At 39.5% G+C, this 22,283-nt stretch overlaps 2 protein-coding genes across 2 annotated transcripts; both read right to left on the bottom strand.

Moving 5' to 3' along the window:
• Window positions 1-3,218: 3,218 nt before the first annotated feature.
• LOC113681912 (uncharacterized) lies at window positions 3,219-9,278 on the bottom strand. The gene is made up of 8 exons (XM_089199246.1): window positions 9,011-9,278; window positions 7,974-8,173; window positions 7,018-7,192; window positions 5,961-6,441; window positions 5,099-5,292; window positions 4,740-4,862; window positions 4,003-4,125; window positions 3,219-3,632 (listed from the first exon to the last, which is right to left on the bottom strand). Exons 1-8 carry the CDS (start codon window positions 9,069-9,071, stop codon window positions 3,550-3,552), a joined length of 1,440 nt encoding a protein of 479 aa, XP_089055372.1. The 5' UTR covers window positions 9,072-9,278; the 3' UTR covers window positions 3,219-3,549.
• A 740-nt stretch (window positions 9,279-10,018) lies between these two features.
• On the bottom strand, window positions 10,019-21,226 carry LOC113681888 (zinc finger SWIM domain-containing protein 8). Its single transcript, XM_089199245.1, has 10 exons — window positions 20,722-21,226; window positions 19,300-19,583; window positions 19,023-19,104; window positions 18,325-18,499; window positions 17,309-17,715; window positions 16,414-16,648; window positions 15,364-15,763; window positions 14,539-14,821; window positions 13,659-13,971; window positions 10,019-13,219 (listed from the first exon to the last, which is right to left on the bottom strand). The coding sequence occupies exons 1-10, from the start codon at window positions 21,149-21,151 to the stop codon at window positions 10,564-10,566; spliced, it is 5,265 nt and encodes a 1,754-aa protein (XP_089055371.1). The 5' UTR covers window positions 21,152-21,226; the 3' UTR covers window positions 10,019-10,563.
• Between the last annotated feature and the right edge of the window lie 1,057 nt (window positions 21,227-22,283).

Genomic DNA, 22,283 nt, shown 5'->3' with positions numbered 1-22,283 from the left:
TAGGATTCATTAGCGAGTTGATTGTCACAAATATCATTATTACCAAACCAATATCATAAAATGACGGGAAGGAAAGGCGAAAAATTAGCTCAGGAAAGTTAGACACACCCAAGCAGGCTACCTTCGGCAGGAAAGTTAACAAAGATCCAAGGATGAATAGAAATAATGTACTCGTCAGTCTTCTTTCCTTTAGCCCATCTGCAACATGGTGTTGAGGATGACGACTGCGACGAACTTTGACGTAAATTGAAATATAGCATACAGATATAACACTGAGAAAGTAGGATAAAAAAGTATAAACAACGAAGTAGAAATAGAGGGACCCGGTTGTCAGAAAAAGCGCTTTAATTTTTGAAAGGCAGGCAAAGTAATCCAGTATCCGTTGTTTGTTTCATAACGGGTTGTGCTGCTGCTGTAAGTAGCCATTGATTTTTCTCTGAAATAAGTAGTTTACCAAACGACCTATTAATTGAGAGAAATTGATGAAGATTCAGTTCAGAAAGTGATACATTGTCACAGCGTTTTCAAACTTTCTGTGTTTTTTCAACGTTTCAGCAAGGAGCAACAGACTCGTGAGTCCGATAAGAAAAGTTTCATCTTGTTACAGAAAATTGATGCACATCGATATGGGAATACTTCTATATTTTTCGTATAACACACCAACGTACAGCCTTCCGAAGAATCTTTTAGCTTTGCCTCGATATGAATTTACTACAGTATTAGTCAAGACTTATGTAAGTAGTAGCCATACAAGTAGGAGATATTAATTTTCAGCCTGATTTTAGAGATACAACTAGTTTTAATCCCACGTCCATACCTCAGGAAGGACGTTGGAGGCAGTGAAAGTGAGTATTTGTCCATTTTTCTCACAGAGAAGCTCGTTGCTTTAATTACATTTGCTACATCTGCTCAGAACTTTAGTTTGCTTCGAAAAAGGCGCTGTTGAGTGTTCCTCAATTAGGATTCTATTGAGGAGCATTTCCAAAGCAAGTTTGTTTTAACTGAGTGTATAAGAACACTTAGTCCTCGAAGAAATGTAATAACTTTATGTGTACTCTTACGAGTAACTAGCGTATTTAATTTAAAACGTAGATGACTCAATTTAACGATTCACGCCGTTTTACTAATAGAAGAAATCACTCGGTGTAGCTTAGCGAAGAAATGGATAATTTCAACGAGAATCGTCAAACCGTAAAAAACCCCCAAAATATTATTTTAAAGATTACACTTTCCACTAATTTATCGAATTTATCAGAGTGGGCGTCGATGACATATTGGACTCGACGATCTTATTTGCTGTCATCAATAATATGGAAAAAAGAGTTTAAGAACCATTTTTTTGAGATTACGAAAATCGAGAGAAATGATGGGACATTATTTTCTCTTTTAAAATAAGAGCTACTTCAAAAGAATGAAATGTTTCAAGCTCCTCATGCAAAAGAAATCTGGACCTAACCATGCAACTTTAGCGCATGAATTAAATGCAGACGAATATTTTGAAGATTACTTAACGATAAGTTTCCAAACGTCGTGCTAATATAAACTATATTTGGAAAAGGAATTGCTTTAGAATCTGATGGAACTAGCATTTTCAATATGCTTATTGTTGCCATAGAAATGACTGAGAGTTTCATTAATAACAGTACGATGATAAATTAAATGCATCAATATAAAAATATTTGAATTTAATTGTCTGGAATTCTTTTTGAAAGACTGGAAATATTAATTCTGAAAAAGCCAAAACGACACGGACTTCCCGCAGAGTTTAGCAAGTTTGATTTGTAAAAACGAACAAATCTAGAAAAAATCTAGAAAAAAAAGACACATTCAAAAATACCTCCAAGAAGTAAAGAGAAGCGATCATGACAGATGACAAGAAAGGTCACTGATGAAGGTGGAAAGATAAGCTTGAAAGACGGCTAAGATTTTGGGACAAAAAACAACAATGCTATTTAGTCAAGCCTGATATGCTTTTGATAGTGATGGAGCCAAAACACAAAAGAAAGACTCACTTTACATTGAAGTAAGTACAGTCGACCATTCCAAGACAAACTTCACTGCATTCAACAAATGCCGCATGCTACGATTAGGGAAGTACTAACGTCACGCTGTAATAAAAGCACAGAGCACTCAAAGTAGCGTCAAAAGTGATTAGTCCTATACTTATCGATTACTAATCGCAACTGCTTGTCTCTTACCAATACAGAAAAGCAATTAAGGGCCGTAAGTTAAGACGACACACCACTTTCGACCTTCTTTCACCTCAACTCATTAAATAAATAAACGTCCAGTTACACTGGGTCCACTAAAGGGAAATTTCAGTGAGATCATATACAACGCAGACATGTTTTGTCGCTGCTTAACGCTTAAGAAATCATTTATTGAAGCGTAAAATTAGTCGTAAAATCTCTTTCAAAGCTCTAAAAATACTTCTTGTAACAGAGTTGTAAAACCCCCTTTTTTTCTGGTGCGTCTCAAAAGAAAATTTCGAGGTAAAAAGTTAAATTTTGTTATTTTCTCGTTTGAAGGTGCGAAATGCTGATGAGACTTGCTATTAGTAATTAATTCAATGCTAGATACATTGAATGTACTCCCTCCCTAAACAACTTAATGTCTAAGTAAAACACATATTATGAGAGAGCAGATTTTATCGGAAAAGATCTTTGTCTGACATTGTTTTGTCATGGATATCAATGGTTGTGAAGACAACCCTTCCCAAATTCTTCATTTGCTTTCTCGTGAGGAAGCCAAAGGTAACGCTACAAATAATTCTTGTAGTAAGAAAGTACTCGCGCAGGAAAATTTCTTGGTCGGGAGCGGCCGTTCTCTTGGAGGGAACGTTGCCTAACATTCCAAACCACGGCTGCAAAACTCTGACGAATGCCAAGTAGAGAAATCTCCCACTCGGTTACTGAAAACTCAGAAAAAGGAAAGGAATCAAATTCTACAAAAAAGCAAGAGCGGCAAAGAAATATTCTGAAGCCATCTCGAAAGGCAGAATTCCAGTAAGGCAGTTACAACGTTAAATAGCGGGGACGTACATCACAAGCGGCACCTTTGTGCCTACCGTCCTTGGCAATATTTCTATTTCAGAAAAACAATTACATTATACAGTGTACGGAAGAGGAACTGTGGCCACGATTGTAACAATATGCATCATGTGCATGTTAAATTTTACTCTAAAACAATTATTGGTAAGGGATGTAGTAGACATAAGGTGTTGAAAAACCAAAATTCTTTAATTCAATGCCTTAGAGACCACACTCAGAACAGGTTTCAATTCATATTCTAAATTAAAACTCTTGCTTTTTCCACGGAATGAGAGAGATAAAACAGCTTAAAATAAAAGCTAAAGGAAATGAATAAATTACAATAAAAAGTAAAATAAACCACCAAAAAATGAATTTGTACACGCCTGTAACTTATAGAGGTATAGTGAGATAAAATTTTGGAAGTAAGTTTACGTAATAACTAAAAATCTGTGTGCAACAATATATTCAGACAATAAATAATGACCTCCTGTCTAAAAAATATGTGCCCTGACACACTTTACATGGTAAATTCTAGAAGGCCTACAACAATTGGCATCACAACGTGTAAAAATACGGCAGCTGCAGTTCCAGTCCCAGAGGCTGATAAGGAAAGAAAAAAATGTTAGAGTTAAATGAACTCTTCCCCCCGAGGGTAACAACTCTTCCCCCTGAAGGTAATAACTCTTCCCCCCTGAAGGTAACAACTCCTTCCCCCAAGGGTAACAACTCTTCCCCCCTGAAAATAACAACTCTTCCCCCAAGGGTAACAACTCTTCCCCCGTGAAGGTAACAACTTTTCGTCCCTGTGAGTAACCAGAGGGGAGTAGTAAGACTTCTTGTTGCTTCACACTATGGAAACCATGATAAGTTCTGGCTGGAAGGGCCACTTGCCCTGAGCACACACATAACGCAATAATAATAAAAAACAATAAAAGTCAAAGTTTTCCTAGGTCAAGTCATTAAAACTCACCAACACAAGTATTGAAGCCATTCCCACTGAATCCCATCTTGCATTTACAGTGGTATGAACCTGGGGAATTGGTGCAGACTGCGTCCTTGTTACATTTGCTTCCCTCTGCACATTCATTTATGTCTGTATGAAGCAAAAAACAAGAGCAATTTTTGAAGGATTGTTGAAGGGTTTTAAAATTTACTCTTTACATCCCAAGAGCTTAATGTTGATTCTCTTAACTTCCATTCATTCATCTCTTCATAATTGTAACCAAATTTATCAGAGAATATGGTGATCAATCAGAAAACATCCTGCAGTAGGAACTTTTCTGTACTCTCATCCCGTCTGCCAGCCAATACATTGATATGGTAGAGTGTAATTTAATTTTGCTACTAGAGAATGGAATAATGAAGTTGTGTTATACTATGCAATGCACAAAAATGCTGACCACACCACCTGTCTTTGGAGTTTACAGTATTACTTTTTTTGCTTGCATTTGTCTTTGGACAATTATGTGACCATAGCATGAAGCAACATCAAGACTTAATGCTATGGAAACCTGGAAGAAAGAGGCAAATGGCTTATGAAAATGTTTATCACACTTTGATTTGGACCTAAAAACTAGTTTACAATAAATGCTACAACTTGCCACATGACTGTCTAACACTGGTCATCAACTTGGCAACCTCCACCACAAAATGTTTCTCTAGTCACCCTAAGATGGGTACCAATCAACCAGCATTTCAGCTACAAACCTTTACAAGAAAAGCCATTTCCAGTGAATCCATCCTTGCACTTGCACTCGTAAGACCCAAAGGTATTTTTACAAGTTGCATCTTTGGAACACTCAGCATTCCCTAGAACACATTCATTCACATCTGCAAAGCATGCATAGTAAGATTAACATTGAGTTGCAATTCTTTTTTAACAAATTTTTCTAGTCATTTATATTTACAATTCATACCTTGATTCTAGCCCCCTGGTATTATCTTCTACACATGTCCTTTACTTGCGAGTTTGATTGTATCTCATTTTACATTTGAGCAAAACTTAAAAATAATCTTTGCACAAATTTCCCTTTATAAGTGAATAGTCATTAATTGGCTAACAGTACCTCTGTCTGTACAAGCATAATACTTGGTGAGGTTTTTGGCTGCAGTTGCTGTCGAATATGCAAAGCCGAGATTGTCGTTGAGTGAAGCTTTTGCTGAGTTGTCACACCAAACAGAAGTCTTACAGGTATACAAAGGGTCTCGTTGATAACAGGTGTCAGTCAAAAGTATAGACTTGATGTTGGCATCCCAAAAACTGGTATTAAAGATAAAAGAATTGTTGAATAACAGTAGTACTACCATATTTTCATTACTCAAGACAAAGTAAAGCATCATGTTCTGTTATGGTTCTCCAGGTAAAGATTGAACCATTTCTATTTTGGCTTCACAGTGATAGGCTACTTCAGTCATACTGACCATGAAAGTTTTAACATGAAATTAAAAATAAAATGTAAAATACAAAAATGTATCTCAAATGGACATTTTCAGTGAATTTGCCTTAATTCTAGGTTGGATTTAAATAAAATTCTCACATTATAAACTTCCTTAGGCTTTAACCCCTTTACTTTACACATGATGTATTGAGTATGTCATGCAATTTGCAGTTTGTGTGCCTACATGATGTAATCAGTATATGGTAGTTTAGAGAGTAACAGTCAAGTTTCTGCTACAGATATAAGATAACCTGACCTCTAAACGTAAAACAAGTCAGAATTCTGAAAAAAGTCAATTTCCAATTGGCACAGGACTTTACAGTGGGGTTGGCACCAACAAGGTCAATGCCAGCCACAAATCAGTCTCCCACTGAGGGGAGATCGCAGTGATCCTTGTTACTTCTTCCTGTTAAAACCTAGATAATAACCATTGGGAGGGTAGATTTTTGGACTTTCATCTGACTTTGACCAAGTGGTAACTATTTCTCACCTCAAAGTGTCTGACTTTGCAAATGCTGTCTCTACATTTGTCAAATTTAGGCCAGTGGGTTTTCCCTTGAAGTTCCACATGAACTCAACAGGCACATACTGTGAATATGTCCTAACCTCCTCAAACATTTTAACATAATTGCTCATGGCATCTTGTTCATCCTCTCTTCCAATCACTGCCAGATAATTTCCTTTGTTTTCATAAATCAACCCCTGCATTTCAACAAATGTACTAAAATAATCCTTTACTGGTTGCTTGTATTCTCTTTGGGAGTCCTTCTGAAGGTTGAAGTTTGATATACAATCCATAATGATTGCAATCTTGACTGTGCCACCCTGAAGAACCTTAGAGATACCATCAATGAATGCCTTACTTCCACAGCTTTTGTTGCATACTGCATTGCCCTGTTGTACATCAAATGTTTCAGAATGATCAAAGGCAACAAATAGAATGCTGTGATTCTGAACACACTTGTCCTTTCCTGCAGAGGAAAAAAGTAAGAATCTTGACCCTATCACAAGTACAATCTGAATATTAATTCTCTCTAGCTAGTGCCTACCCTACATTGCAAGCAATTTTGGTGTTACCAGTGAATCAAATGAGAACTCTTTGATGTCATAAATATTTGTCCTCATCAATGCCCTGATTGACGAGAAATCACCTCACCATCACTCCCGGGATTGGAAATGTTGAAAGGGGCTGGGTCATACAATGAGTATCTGCACCAGGCTCTTCAATTTGCCTACCTGTGTGCCAAATTGCTACCTTTTTTCTCCAGATTGACAAGATGCAGAGTATGCGGGTAAATGAAGGAATTGTATCATACTCATCATCAATAGCATGTACATCATGAGAAAAATTGTTCCATTATTTAACAGGTTACTTAAATTAAAGAGCATATATGCAAGACATAACCCAACCCCCTTCAAATAAACTGATATGGATTTCTACCCAGTAGAGCTAAGGTTGACTTAAATTTTATACCTTTGCACTGCAATGGCACAGGTAAAATGGGTCATTTGTTGGACATGGCTAAACAGGAAATAGAAGAATTCACCTGTGAGATCTTCAGCCAGAGTAAGAAGAGCTGTGAGACCAGAGCCGTCATTGTTAACACCATACTGCTGAAGACCTTGTGTATCAAGATGAGCTCCAAGGATGATGGCATCATCATTTGCAGTACCAAAGAACTGACCTTTAAGAATGCCTATCACATTTGTGCCACTAGCAGTCTGAAACAAAATTCAGGCAAGTCAACAGATTTACTCAGTATCATCCAAGATAAAAGTCTGAGTGACATTTATTAACCCTTTCACTCCCAAGATCTGATTAGTAATTCTCCTTACTATCTGCCATACAATTCTCTTATGATGTTAGTTCAGAGAATTTGGTATTGGTTAACTAATAATCCCATGATTGATATTCTTTATCACCTGCCTGCTTGATATTGTTTTGATATTGTTAGGAGAAATTCTGTCTTGGTCACTTGTGGGAGTAAAAGGGTTAACAACGGTTCTGTACATTAAGTTTGTCAAAAAGTTTCTTAGTCATGTGAAATTATCATGGGTTTGACAAATTGCCCCCTTAACTTGCATGTCACCCGAATATAAACATAAAAGCTAGTATACTTTACTATCAAGGCCATAGCTAGATTTTGTCAGAGGGTGCAATGATGTGAGTGCCAGAGGGAACCCTCTGGAGCCCCCTTTAGAGTATACCTCCTGGATTAAAAAGGTGTTGAAATTGACAATGACATGATAAACAGAGAGGGTTGTCCTTCAATTTGCTTTCCTTTTGTTTGCTTTTTCATCAAGGCAAATAAATTCATTGTTAAAAGTTTCAAAGGAAGATCGGTTAAGTTCAAACTATCTGCATAACACAAGTACTCAAAAAAGAGTTGAAATTTGTTTGCATATTATTTTGGGCCAACTGCTCTCCTGCCAATCTGCTTGCAACAGCTTCTGAAAAGAGTTGGATGTGTGCAGGTTCAATCAGTATAACATAACAGCTTACCTGTCCTGTTGTTGTGTCACTTGTGGTAAAATTTTGCAAGTCTACGTCTAATCCTACACTTTCAAACTTCTCCTTCATGAAAATAGTTGCATTCTGTAAATTTTCTTTTCCATCTGGTCGGTAGTGGGTACGACTGGTCTCAAACCTTTCCAAATACATCTCATATTTTTTTTTATCTGCCACAGGAATCCTATCAGCAGCTGAAACCGACAACACGGACATCTGCTAAATATTTATAAGTAGTTTGATGTAATTTTAGACAATGTTTAAAAAAAAGAAAACAAACACACAAACCAACAAAAAAATCTGCAAACAATTTTGTCAGATTGGCCAAAACAGCCAGCCTAGATAACTGGAATAGTTGAAAAAAGTTATTACTCATAACTTGAGAAACAAACTCATTTAATGTAAATGGAATTTCTTAATTACAGGACTGGTACGAATGTTTGGAAATATTGACAGATAAAAAGATATCTTTATGCGTATGTACTGCATGATGCATAAACATATTAATTCAATTTCAATAACAGTCCCTTTGGCAAAGAGCTTTAGTTGAGGACCTTGAGAAAGTACGTCATTGATCAATTCTCAAGTACAGATCATAAATATCGTCAAATATTGATCAATGTGCGAAAAAGAAACATCTCTATTAAGAAGGGGAGATATATTCTCCAAAATCACAATTACAATAACTTTAACTGTAAAATGCAAATGAAACATAGTCTGCATTAACAGCTGGCATCTTTCCTATCGATTCTGACTGGGGCAAAGGTTAAAAGTGAACAAGGCCTTCAGTTCCCGCATAAATAAAAATGACCACACTCTGTACAACCTTTGCTACCATATCAAAGATGGAAATTCAGCAACATAGAAGAATATTCGACAAAATCATAGGCATACAGAATCATCACTTTTCACCTTTGTTAGACGATCGTACCTCCCTGCAGCTTCGATAATCAACACAGTTACTAGCAGTACTATGTCTACAAAGGTTACTTGTAACATTGCAACATACTAGAGAATGATGAAACACTCACCTGCGAAAACTTCGAAGGCAACCATAAATAGAAGGAGTAACATTTTCGATGTAGCTTCCATGTTCGATCGACTAATTGCAAATGATGCACACACGCAAGATTTTTGATCTTTTCTTACTGGTTCAGGTTCAGGTTGCAAAATGGCATTAGTTGAGTCCGTACATCGTAAGCAAAATAAGAATGATTTTACGAAAAGTTGCTGCTGAAAGGACTCGCCCTCACCAGAGTATATATACTGCCGGCGTGACAATTGTTACGGGAAGACTAAGACCGAGTTGTTTTGAAAAGAGCTAGTGCCAGAGTTGAGGTGCTGAATGTAAATTGTTGGAGCGTTTAAAATTTATTTAAATTTTGTATTCAAGGATACCTGACAGAGAACGAGCAAGATTTCCAAACAAAACCAAAATTAATTGAGCATACAGCTCCTGGGTAAAGAAAACAATGGCGAAGACTGACAATAGACTGGCTTTGGGACTACGGAATATTCACATACAATCTTCAACGATCTCACTCTTGTCTGGGTAGGTCTCTCGTCGCACTTTATCCACACGCACGTCAGGAGATATTCACGAATGACCGAAACCTTTAAGCGGGTAAAAAAATGCATTGACGAGAAGAATCGACGGCGAATCAGATGTTTTGTATTGCCAATGGGACTGTTTGATAGACCTCTTTCATAATGGCGGGAATGTTTACCGTCCTTTAATGTGCATGCAGGTCAGAGAAATAAGACTCTTCGCCTCACTTTTGTGAGAAAATGTCATGAAAATGAAAGGAAAGTAATCACGACCGTCATTTCAGAAGGAGGTCTATGCAAAAAAGGTGTGGTGAAAGTAAGTGATATTCGAGAATATCCTTCTATTTCTGTCAAATTTTAACACTCACTGGTTTCATGGGTTTCTTTTTTTCTTTTCCAAATAGACAATAGAATATTTCTGAATCCCTAGGAGACACGAAAGACATCAAACTTAAGTTATAGAATGGTTTCAAAAGCGTAATAGCGATGTATTCTGGCAGAGGCGACTTTATTCATGAACTTTAAGTAATCTATCTATCAATGCTGGCAACAGTGCGAAGTCGTCCGCTTGAAAAGTGCTTTTCAATTCGGTTTAAGGAACTGTATTCAACATAATAAGTGATGACATTTTTGCCAAAAATAAATAAAGTGTACCAATAAATATACTTAATTTTTTTTTTATCTCAACGACAAAGATGACAACGGCCCCTAACAATTTTACGATATCTTTACACATGATTTAAATTACAAAATAAGAAGCGTTCTTACGACTCTCGTGGTTAAATAAATATGATCAGTATAGACGCCCGAACATCGCTTTAAACAACTTCAAGAAAAAACTAACAATGCCAAATATAGCGTCCTAAATGCTTAAAATTGCATCTACAACATTCTTCATCTAGTCCTTGCTGGTGTTCCTTTGATTACAACCAAGTTCAATGTGTTCATAATAATACGATAATTGAGATGAAAAAAGACAACAACTTTCAGTGCCGAACAGTTGATCCAAACATTAGGTGCGTTTTATGCTCACAAGTTAAGCTTTGGCTAGTCCACTCATAATCATTTGCCAAAGTTCTTTCTTTTTGGGTTGCCCCCGCCGGATACTTTGCAAGAGCTCGTTAAACTGCGTCATTCCACCCGGTGCCATGCAGAACGCTCCACGAGCGTGTCTAAGCAGCTCAACGAACTCATCGTACTCGCTCTGGGAAATTTTTAACAAGTTGTAATGGACACACTGGGCATACATAGTCAAGCTCTTCTGTACTAAAGGACTAATGGTCGGAGAGCGTAGATTTGCCGTCAGTTGCGCTGGGTTAGAGCGCGCCATGTGTCTCGCTGCTTCCAAGGCAAGGTCGTGTAGCACAAACGGGCTAACCACTGCGTTCAAAGCAGCAACACAGAATCGCTGAAGATGCGAATTGCCGAGCCTAGCAGACAGTGAACACAGCCACCTGATGTCATCGCTGCAATTCGGATTACGCGAAAATTTTACGTTAGGTCGGTCATCTGAGGTGCGTCTGGATAAGAACTCCAGCGCTAACATGCCCACCCGGTATGCACTGTTTAGATGATACGAAACGTGTATCCCTTGCTGTCCGGCTGATACGCGATTTAAATGCTGACTTAAACTTGAATTAAAATTGGTGGCTTGATATGGTGGAGGAGTAGGTCCTGTGTAACCTCCTGATAATGAGTATTGAGGCCCAGTCAAGGATCGCGATTGAGAATATGAACGGTATCCTGAGGATGCCCCCGGTAAATAGGGGGGATAATGCCCCATCATCTGATGGACTTGCTGGTGCATCTGCTGCTGTACGTATTGTTCGGGCGTTGTGTACAGAGGAGGAGGTATGGACGGATAACAAGGAGGCATTGTAAATTGGGGTACCTGGGGTACAAACGGGCTCACTGGAGGAGAATGGCCAGACGAGGCTACAGACTGAGAAGATCTATTCAAAGAACTTCGACTTCTTGATTCGCTATTTCCTGGTCCGGAAGCTGAGCTATTGTTGGTTTGGTTCTTCTCGTGAAGGTGGTACCAGTGCTTAGCGACTTCAAACAGAACTTCAGGATACACTCCGCCGCCCCGAGCTGCACTTTCAACAGCTTGACACGCTTGTTCCAATAATTGGGCATCCTCCTCACGACACTGAGACAAGGCCCGCTGAATCTCCCCGGGATTGAGAGTAGTTGCCATGTGAAGACACGACAGTCCAAGTTCAGCCGCAGCACGTACCATAGCGCGATCATTATACCTGGATGCTCGATCAGCAATAGACACAACTTCAGAGGGGGTCAAGTTACCCTCCCAGCGTTTTAGGAGAAGCGTTATCGCTTGATGGCCAATTTCCATGGCTTGACCAGAGATCCAAGAGACATGTGATGAGTACGTTCGCGACAACCAATTTGCCGAAGTTCGATTGTGCAGTCCAAGTGCAAAAAGGCCAATTTCAAAGGCACACAGCTGCAGTACTCTATGGGCACCAGCTTGAGTATCGCTGCTTGTTGCTTGTGTGAACACAGAGGTGCCATTGCCTCCTCCGGCCTTAGAAAGGACAGCCTTAGCCAGTTCAAACATGAAATGAGCTTCAGCCTCAGTTGCTTGATACAGAGCTGATTTGCCTCCCCTCCTCCTCCTTCGTCCACGATGACGACGGCTTCTATTAGTATCCTCTGCACCGGCGCTAACGCTTCCTCTGGAGCCGGATTCACTAGATTGTTCTTCTAATACTTCTGATGGAGCTATCACTACGGCATCTCCTCCAATGCAAGATTCGCCTTCAGCAACTGAACAACTAGATGCCTTATTTCCAACTTGAAAGAATACATTAGATGTCTCTGAGAGTTCGTTATCGACGGCACCACTTGAAGGCGAAGCTCCAACTTCTCCCGTTTCACCCTCATTTACCAAATTGTGACTTGATCCAATTTCGTGAAACAATTCTTGCTGAACACGGCTATGACATTCATCAAAATCCGCTTCAATGTCCGACACATCACCTTCAGACGAGAGACCATGATTGGCCAGGATTACCCTCTGGCTAAGCTCTGGGTTGTCGCTAGAACAGGAATTAAAAGCTTCTGTGTCATTTGAATTACAATAGAAATGAACACTTTCTAAGCGCTGTGATGGTGCATTTCCTTCGCAAGGACGTGGAACATCGACACTCGGAGCAAAGAGGTTAGGATCACCGCTATTTTGAGTGTTTTGGTTTGGTGGAATAGTATCCGAGTCCTCCACGATAGGCACTTGATTATGTAGGTGGTCCACATCTATGAGGTCTTCTCTACTCTGGGGAACAGCATCTGGTCGAAGAACGGAAGACGGGTTACTGGCAGCGTCATAGTGTTGACTGCTGTTGATAAACGGATCACACTGCGTTGGTTCACAATTAGGTGAAGCCTTGCTTAAAGTTTCATGCGAATGGAGGATTCCTTTATCATTCTGCTTACTTCCCTGAAGATCAGCCTTGTACGCTGCCAGCCCAAGATGAGGGACTGGAACAGAATCTGTATCAACTCCACTTGAATTTCCGCTTTCTTCATCCAATGACAACGAAGCATTACTTGCTAAGAGTCTTTGCTCATAAGATCTTTCATTTCCTCCTCGGAGTTTGTATCTGTCTATTCCTGAACTATCTTTACAGCTGCTGTCTGTACCACTGTCACTGGTGCTGGAGGACTGGTGACTATTGTTAGGAAAGAAAAAGGGAGAAAAAGGAGCTACACAATATGCAGTGGATTAGATGCAAATAATACAGTTGAATCCCATCGAACGTCGAGCGGATTGAAAAAGTAAAGTAATTGGGAGTTAAGATCGAATGAACGGAAATCGGAATATAAAACAACAACGAAAAAACCACCTGTGTTTAGTAAATCATGATTCACACCAAATCCTGCTGTAAAGTTAAGTAAAGAGGAGTAGAGAACTGAGTCGAAAAATGGAGTATTTTAAAGGACTTAGGCTGCAAAGTTGTCTTTTGTAGTAAGATGCACCAATAAAGAAGAAACCAGAACTGGACTGCACCATTTTGTGAAAAACCTCTCCAATAATAATTTCTATTAATAAGTATAGCATGTAGCAAAGGTCTCGAGGATACCAACCCAAAACGCAATTTAATTTCCTACCTAGCTTTACGGTTAGGAAGCACTATAGTAGCTTTGCCCTTGACAACATTGGTGCCAGATGCTTCACTTTCCTTTCCCTCGTCCTTATTATCCTGAGAATCAGATCGCTCCACTCTCTTCTTATCTTGAGGCGTACCAGCAGCACTCGGTAGGTCATACCGATTCTGGTCTAAAATGACGTCCATTATTTGGCGAATCTTCGTCGGATCGTCCCTTGAGTAAACAAGTAACGCTAGTGCCAGGTCGCCTCTTTGTTGCCTTGTGCCTTCACATAACATGGGGTAGTGGTGCTCAAACGCATTTCCTTTCATTCCTAATAAGAGTATTCGAGAAGTAAGAAATTGATAATTAAAAGAAAGACTGGGTCGGGGTACTCGCAGAGGGCAAACGCTCCCCTTTGCCGAAAAGGGGGAGGGGAGGGGAGGGGGGTTGTCGAAGGTAAGTTTGTTAAAGTTTGGATGGAATATGGCCTGAAATTATTATCGGTCATTGTCTTTCCTCCAAGCTTTTTCTTTTCTTCTTTTCACAAAATCCCTAAACTCCGATTCCATTCAGAAAGATAGGGCGGTGAGTCAATGAGTCACAGCAAAGTCAAATTTATTTTGTTCTTCATTTTGAGGATATTTGATTTGAGTGTATGATAACGTTGAGGGATATTCAAATTAACCAACATAACTTAAGATAGAAATCACAGTGAATTAACATTTCTAGACCATGCTATGTGAATAGCATGATTGCATAGAGCTCCATGCAAAAGATATTGGCAACAAAATGAAGCTAATTTGTTTAATAGCGAGGTAATTTTTCCCAGCAATAGATAGAAGTTTTCTAACCTCAGGAGTTAATTCAATGACCTTCAATTTACCCTTGTTCACCGTACCTATAGCATACAGAGCAGCCTTAAATCCCAGCTCTTCGTCTTCTTTAGTTGTTTCGCATAGTTTCCTTGCACCTTGCCGCTTAGCTTTTGATTCAGTATCGCTTGACCTCAAGACATCAAAGATGAATGAGGCCAACATGATGGGCAGAACAGCCTCTCCTCTTCTCAGTTCACCCTGATGAAGAAGCCCGGCCTTTTCCTTAACAATAGCGAGTTCAGCTGGTCCAAGAGGAAGTTTCTTTAGCAAGCTGACCAACTCTGATTCTTGATGTAACAGTTTGACCTGTAATTAATTCATATAAAGCTGTTTTTAATTGAGTGTCAAAAGAAATCAGGGATTGCTTTGGTTTTGCTTGACTTCGTTCCATGGTTGGTACACACAACAAGTGCCACTATCTGAACCAATCAAATGCAAAATTACACCCACTAACGACCTGGTCAGCCGCGTTTTCCTGCGCTTAAGGCACTTGACATTTTTTTTTAAACTTTGAGTTGTCATCGGCTCTTTGGGGTATTTTATTTTCCTCTGATTTGTCATTGTGATTACTTTGGTAGAGAAGGTGTTGACGAATCCCATGATCATTCGTGATGATTGCAATAACTTTCAGCCTTACAAAAGTTTCGACCTTGAGAAGCTAAATTACCATCCTCTCTACGAAGGGAGTAAGATATCGAGTGGTGACTGGCATTACGACTGTTGCCGTTCAAAAAGGGGAAAAAAAGTACTACTATGAGAGAGATAATAGTGAGATTCGACTCACACAATTTGTTAGAAAACGACACTCGCGTGTTCTAACCTGCGATGAAGAATAACTTTGTCATTACCTCTAATGCTTTACTCTTAGCTGGCTGCCTTGGCATTTCCAATCCTAACATACAGACTTTGAAAGCTAAATGATGACAGTGCAGGTCTTCTGCCAGCACATTGCACAGAAAACCAGCTTTCAGCAGAATAGTATTTGTAAACGATGTCATGCGAACACCCAGTCTCTTGCTCCTGGCACTAAAATGGGACGAGACGTTCCTATCATCGCTCAGAATATTCTCTGCAAGTTTCACGGCTAGTTTTCCGGCCAGGGAACTGTAGCCATGGACATGAAGAGCCTCCATTCGTGCACATAAGACTTGTAAATCTTCACCGGCATCGAAAATTGGGTTGTGCTCATCTGCTGATGAACTGCTGATGCTTTCTTCAGTTGTACCCGGGCTGACGCTAACAATGGGGCTAAAATTAATCACAACTGTCAGTGTACAGATATTCAAGTCTGTTCTCGCGCCTACTGGCCCATACCGCTAGCCCAAACCGCCGGTGCGGAGCTTGTAAGCTTCTTTGTGAGCAAGAAGCTACAAGGAGTGTTGTAATTCCCGTCCGCCCGCCCACCCGAGAAGATGCAAGAACAACAGAGGTTACTCCCCTAATTTCTCAAGTTTTCCGGCCAGTTTCTAGTTCTCAGGACTTACTGATTCACTTGGGTGAAGACAGGCCCTGTGAAAATTAAGTATTTTGCACAAGAAAACAACACCATTTTGCGGTCTCAGCCAGGATCAGGGCTTCTCTATCCCCAAGTCCTGCTCACCACCATTTCCACACCTGAAATATTGTATTCCTCTCAATGCATCTCACTTCAATCTCAAATCCCTCCCTTTCTTGCAATTTATTGATAGATCCCAAAAAATTCTGTCTCCTTGAAAAATGAACTCATGTCTAGTGCCAGAGAAATTCTGGTTTTTACGTGAAAAATAAAGTTAAAACTGTAGAAACTTAAAGAAAAAAAACACATATGGTTGTATAGCTTGGGAGCCAATATTTCGATAGTTTGAGGCAGCTCTGAAACTACACCAAAGAGGATTTGATTCTTATAATGCTACACATACCTTTCAATAGGTGATAAGACATTTTCATGAAGTCCAGTCTCTGTGCTCCCACAGGATTGTGCTGTCCCTGTATCGCTCTTCAGCGCTGAAGAAAGCTGGGGTTCATGATTTCTCTCTTTGGGAACTAAACCTACATCCACAGTTTTCCAGTTGAGAGAACAAGCTTCTATTGCAGCAAGAAAACCAGGAAAGCATGAAATTGCTGCAGGTGGAATCGAAACACTGGCACCTCGCCCTGAAGAAATCGTGATATTCAGGGTTATTCTCTAATATTCAATTCAATCAACCTCGTATCTTCCTCATGTCTGTTGGTAAAATTAATTCATTACTTTCAATAAAAATAAGTTCACTTGTTTAGGCCATGTTATAAGGCGCTAGACTGCCGTGCAGGAGTAGGAGAGGTCAAGCCCCAGACTGGATCAAACACTCAGGGTCGTAAGACTTCTGAGGAGAATAAGCTAATACTGAGGCATTCTAGTCTTCTCGGACAAGGACAATAAACCGTAGGTTCGGTCTCCTGAATCCTCTCTGTAATGGATAGAAGGGGACATTAATCAATCCATACACTTCTCACAGAGAGTATGGATTGTAGCTCCTGATGTTGGGGTCTGACGTTGTTATTTTTGATACATTTTTAAGATCCCCATAAGTATTTTCTAAATAAAACAAGGTAAGGAAATAAAGGAATACAAAGAACTTGTTGACCACCAGATTTCCTCCAAAATGGAATGATAAAAGAATTATGGAACTTGGCTATCACTAAATATCAATATTTGCCTTCGTCTCCCTGAGCAATTGTTTACCTTAACCTGCAGCTTTCTCAAACTAATTAATCTTCACATTTTGCTTAACTCTTTCCACCAATTGTCAAATGTTTAGAGTAACTGACCATTACCTGTTTGTCCTTTATCTACAGTCTTTTGATGCCACTCTTGCAATTGCATCTTCATCTCTTCCCTCTCATCATTTGGCAACTTGGGATTCAAAGCGGCCAGTCTCCACAATGCCACAAGTTCATCACAAAATCCAGCACAAGCATGTTTAGTTGCTTCTGTACTTGCAGTGTTGGTGTTTCCCCTATAATTATTTCCATAACTATGAGAAGGAGAATTCCCAGAAGCTTGACTCCGACTGTCATACCACCAAATTAGCACCTGATCATTGGCTAGACATTCTTCTGTGAGAATAACCAGAAGATTCACTGCATTCATGTCACCCCTGCTGAAGAGTTCACGAACAATGGACAGAAGGTTCCACATCCCCTCAGGCTCTCGTCCTTTTAAAGGTTTGAGTATATTTGACCTGCACATGAAATGCATGGGGAAAAAAAGAGAAAGAAATGGTGCAGTGAGGTACAAAATAACTGATGCAGGGTTTTGTTTTATTTTGATGAAAGGTTGTAAGTTTAAGTTAGGCACCTCATTAGTGGATCTGGTTGATTATCCTTGAGCAAAAAAAAATACTCTCCCCCCCCCCAAAAAAAAGAAAAAACACTCAAGCTGAAGCATACACATGTACACACAGCAACTCAACTGCATTCAGTTCTGTAGAAAAAATCTGGATGCAAACCATGTGTCACTAATATTCTTCATATGTGAACTTACAGGAAATATTTAAGTCATAGTATACTGAGTATTTCCCCTCTGGGCAGAATAACAACAAACTGGAAAAAAACTATTTTTCTTTTCATATAAGTCTTGTTTCAGCTCTGCTTTTTAATACTAAAATTGCAAATGTTAGTTCCCCACAGAAATTGAAACTAAGAACAGGAGCAAGAGCTGCAACAATATGTTCTAAGAAAAAAATGCCAATCTGCAAGATAAATCAACCACAAAATTTTCATGCTATTCAGTAAATTAACCCATACCTAATTAAAAGTGAATTTAAAAACTAAGCCAATGTGTATCTCACCATTCAGCAGCTGTGGGTGGAGCAGTATTTGCTAAAAAGAGTGCATTCACATCACTAAATACCAAAGGACTTGGGCCACAAAATCTCACAAGCATCTTTTTAATGTTCTCATGGAGAGAACTTTCATCCAAACACCATTTTGAATGATCTGTAGCTGATGGCCCTGCTGTGGGATCTAACAAATACCATAAAGATGATTTCAAACACTGAATGATGTCATTGATTCTTAAAAGTGTGCTTGTCTATTTGACAATGAATGACATTTTAGCACTGTTGTATAGCTAATTTTCCATGCACTGCATTAAATAAACTTTTAATTGGTTATCTTGGCAAACACAGTGAATAAATCTTGTAAACAAATATTACACGGTCTGCTTTGTCAATCAGTTTGACAGCTGACTGTAGTGTCTATAAAAATAACATTTCCCAAAAATGGGGATACAGCGGTTTAATAGTTGTCATAGTGCAATCCAAATAGAAAGGTCTTGTGCTGAGTTCTAAGAAAACACACTTCACTCCCACTTGCAATGCCACTTTCCAACCAGGAGTACAAATGGGTTATGGATTACCTGATGAAATACTGAGGGGAGAGGGGAGAGGGGAGCGGTTAGTCTTGCAGTGAACTTGTATCCCACAAAAGGAGTAGCTGTAACAATACTAGTTCAAACAATAAATAAAAAACAGCCACTGACTCTTACCTGGAGCACCTGGTACAGAGTTGATGGTGGATTCTTGTGAAGACAGTAGCTCATCAAGAAGCCTTTGAGCAGTTGGGAGAAGCTTGTGTAAAACCAAAACAAACAAAATCAAGTTGTGAACCAAATGGGCTGCCAAATTCAAAAGCCATAATCAACATTGATGAGTCAGTTTGACAGTTGAACATTTTATTTCTCATGTCTGCACTTGCAAAGATCTAGTCTCTGTAACAGTGTCAAAACATTTAAATCATTAGTGAAAATTCAATAGTATTATTACCTGTTGTGGCAGTTCTGTGATGAGATACTGAGCAAACTTCTGGAGCTGATCCCGTCTCAAACGAGATAAATATTCTGATACTGGAGCTCTTAGGCAAACCATCTTTGGGAAGTGTATTCGAAAAAGACACAAGGCAATTACATGAGAACACCAGGTTGCAGTTTGATTGCAAGTACAATTACAAGAGGTTATATGCCCTCTGTCAAATGTGACGGCTACATTAAATATTCCTTTGCTTTGGCAAACACTGTGAGGTTGGTGAACTGTGCCGCTTAAATGAAAACCTGCATAGAGAAGATCATGCTACAGTAAGAGGAAAAGGAACTTCTTCCTAAATTCTGTCATATATGAAAGGCATTATTGTTATTGGTTTTTTTTAGCATGTGTGCATATTAGTCTTCCAAGCTCTCGGTCACAATACCATTTCCACTCAAAAGCAAGGTTAAGAAACTTATTTGCATATTTGTAAAGGGAAAATAATCATGTCACCTATTTTAAAAGAGGCTTATGAAGAAAAATAGTCTGAGCTGCGTATGTGGATAACTGTAACTCCACATTGTCTGTCAAGACATCAATGAATAAGGTGAAGAAGTGAGGTATGGCAAAATACATGTAGTGAAGTATGGAAAGGTAGTGACAGAGGAATGTTACTTTCATGGTAAATTGCATTTTTATGTCCTTTGTTTGAGTGATCATCAACACATTCATTTTATTTTTCAACATAGTTTTCCTCTGCATGAACATGTAAACAGTTTTACATCTGCTACATGTATCGATTGCCAGCTTGTCCAGGACTTGATTTATCATTTCACAACTTGGCCAACACTCAATTGATATGTACATGTCGGCTAATTAACAAAGGGTTCACAATCACTTAACAAACTGTTGACATAGGTTGATAGTCAGTTAACCCTTGCTCCAGCAAAAGTGACCAAAAATAAATTTCTCCTCACATTACCCACACATCCTCATGGAGAAAGAAGATGCTGAAACATATGCACTAATTGAGTGGGAGGGACAAGACAATATTTGGCTCAAGGTCAAGGACTGGTCATTTAAAATTGCACTATCATCAGTGAGGAGGAATAAGTATTCAGATCTCAGAATTATAAAGAGTTGTTGTTCAAAGGGATTTTATTGGGAGCGTTTCACACCGACACGATACAACAAATGAAGTTCGCTGTGGGTTTGATTACTAACAAAAAAAAAAAAACAAATAAAATCCCTGAACAAACTTGAAATTGAAATACACCCTACAGAGCTGACTGTTTACAAATGGCCAACATCAATTATATTGATTCATTTTCGGTGCCAAACTATTTCAATACATGGTTTACAGCCTAGCACATATGGCAAGCCTTCTTGCGACAGTTCGACTTAAACAGGTGAAACAGGCTACCGGCGAAGTCTTAATTCACTTACCAATCTGCAGTACATCTTTAACGGCCTGTACTTTGAGAAGCTGTTCCCCTTCCAGAAATTTATCCGGAGAGCCATTTGCTAAACACGAATAGAGTCGAATGTCTTCTTCAAAGAGCGGAAACGACCAAAAAGCGATTCGTTGCTGGAGCTGCTCAGGAATCTGAGGAAATTTGCACTCAACAGTTTCAAAAGGAAAATATTCTGCTACTGTCCTAGCGCAAATTTCAATAAGAGTTTCGACTGTCCCTTCACCCAAGTCTGAACCAAACTGGACGCCATTTTGAGAATTTCTCTTCCAGCCTCGCCAATTTCCACAGAGACTTTCTGGCTCTGAAACCCAGGAACAAAGTGAATCTTCTTCAAAGCGATCGCTGTCGTCAAAGGACAAATGTTCTTCGTTATTTTCTTCCCATTCAAACCATAGCTCCATGTTAGATTGTTGTTTACATTCTGCTCTCTTTTAATCCTCGCTGTCCTCACTCAACCCCAGACCTCCAAAAGACTCACGTCTCGTCCCCAGACCTTACGGATACATCCAAATAATAATTATTTTAATAGAAGTTTAATAGATTGAATGTACGTCCAGAGACTACCAATCTTCGGCATTTCTTGAGGTGCCTAGAGACTGAAGAATATGGCCAAATAAAATTCAATCATTTCAAAAAATGCTAGTAAGGGAGTAGCTTATAAGAGCTATGGAAGACGGGCGAAAGGTAGATTGTCTCACCCCCACTCCCCCCACTTTCCCCACCTACCCCCTCCCCATTAGACGCCAGTCACAGGAAAGGACACTAGAATGAGGAAATATATCCCTTCAGGGGTGGGGGAAGCGTTTGATAACATCACAACTTAACAAATAAGTGGAGGGGGGTGTGTGTGTTTGTGTGTGTGTGTGCGTGGAGGTTTTAAGGGAAGGGTACGGAGGGCCTCCCAATCTCTTTGGTTACCCGAACGAGCAGTAACTTGACACTTCTGTCAAGGAGGTTTGAGGTTTTAAGGGAAGGTTTGTGGAGGTTTTAAGGGAAGGGTACGGATGGCCTCCCAATCTCTTTGGTTACCCGAACGAGCAGTAACTTGACACTTCTGTCAAGGAGGTTTGAGGTTTTAAGGGAAGGTTTGTGGAGGTTTTAAGGGAAGGGTACGGATGGCCCACCAATCTCTTTGGTTACCCGAACGAGTAATAACTTGACACTTCTGCTAACCGAAGGCAATTTTGTTTTCGCTTCCCTTTAGATCTGAAAAGCGATACTGGGCTAAGGACATGTTAAGAATTTTAAATGACCTGAAGTCAGATACATAGGCCAGGGCTTTCATGTCAGGTCTGTTCTTGACTAAACTGACAGGCGCATTGCTACAATCTGCAACCTACGAACTTCCAGTCGCATATCATGTAATGCATAAGAAAATTTTTTCCTTTGTAGCCACAGCCTTAAGAACCATGATTGCCAAAAAGAGACAATTCGTATACTGTGGTATACTAAAATCTTCTCGTTCGGGCGGCGCCATTCAAACCAGTCTCACACCGCTTTGGCAAATGCAATTCTTATCAATAGCGAGTCTGC

Source organism: Pocillopora damicornis, chromosome 3 (assembly GCF_964200805.1).
Source record: "Pocillopora damicornis chromosome 3, jaPocDami1.2, whole genome shotgun sequence".
Classification (NCBI taxonomy): domain Eukaryota; kingdom Metazoa; phylum Cnidaria; class Anthozoa; order Scleractinia; family Pocilloporidae; genus Pocillopora; species Pocillopora damicornis.
Note: the sequence above shows the minus strand (reverse complement) of the source record. Positions and strands in the feature narration are given on the sequence as shown.

Excerpts from the sequence above, each read along its gene's own strand:
- LOC113681912 (XM_089199246.1), bottom strand. The coding sequence starts at position 9,071 with ATGGAAGCTACATCGAAAATGTTACTCCTTCTATTTATGGTTGCCTTC. Across the intron at positions 7,193-7,973 it reads GTGACACAACAACAGGACAG|ACTGCTAGTGGCACAAATGT; the intron begins GTAAGCTGTTAT and ends ATTTTGTTTCAG. Across the intron at positions 3,633-4,002 it reads TGGCTTCAATACTTGTGTTG|CCTCTGGGACTGGAACTGCA; the intron begins GTGAGTTTTAAT and ends TTTCCTTATCAG.
- LOC113681888 (XM_089199245.1), bottom strand. The coding sequence starts at position 21,151 with ATGGAGCTATGGTTTGAATGGGAAGAAAATAACGAAGAACATTTGTCC. Across the intron at positions 14,822-15,363 it reads CTAAGAGTAAAGCATTAGAG|GTCAAACTGTTACATCAAGA; the intron begins GTAATGACAAAG and ends AATTAATTACAG. Across the intron at positions 13,972-14,538 it reads GGCTGCTCTGTATGCTATAG|GAATGAAAGGAAATGCGTTT; the intron begins GTACGGTGAACA and ends TACTCTTATTAG.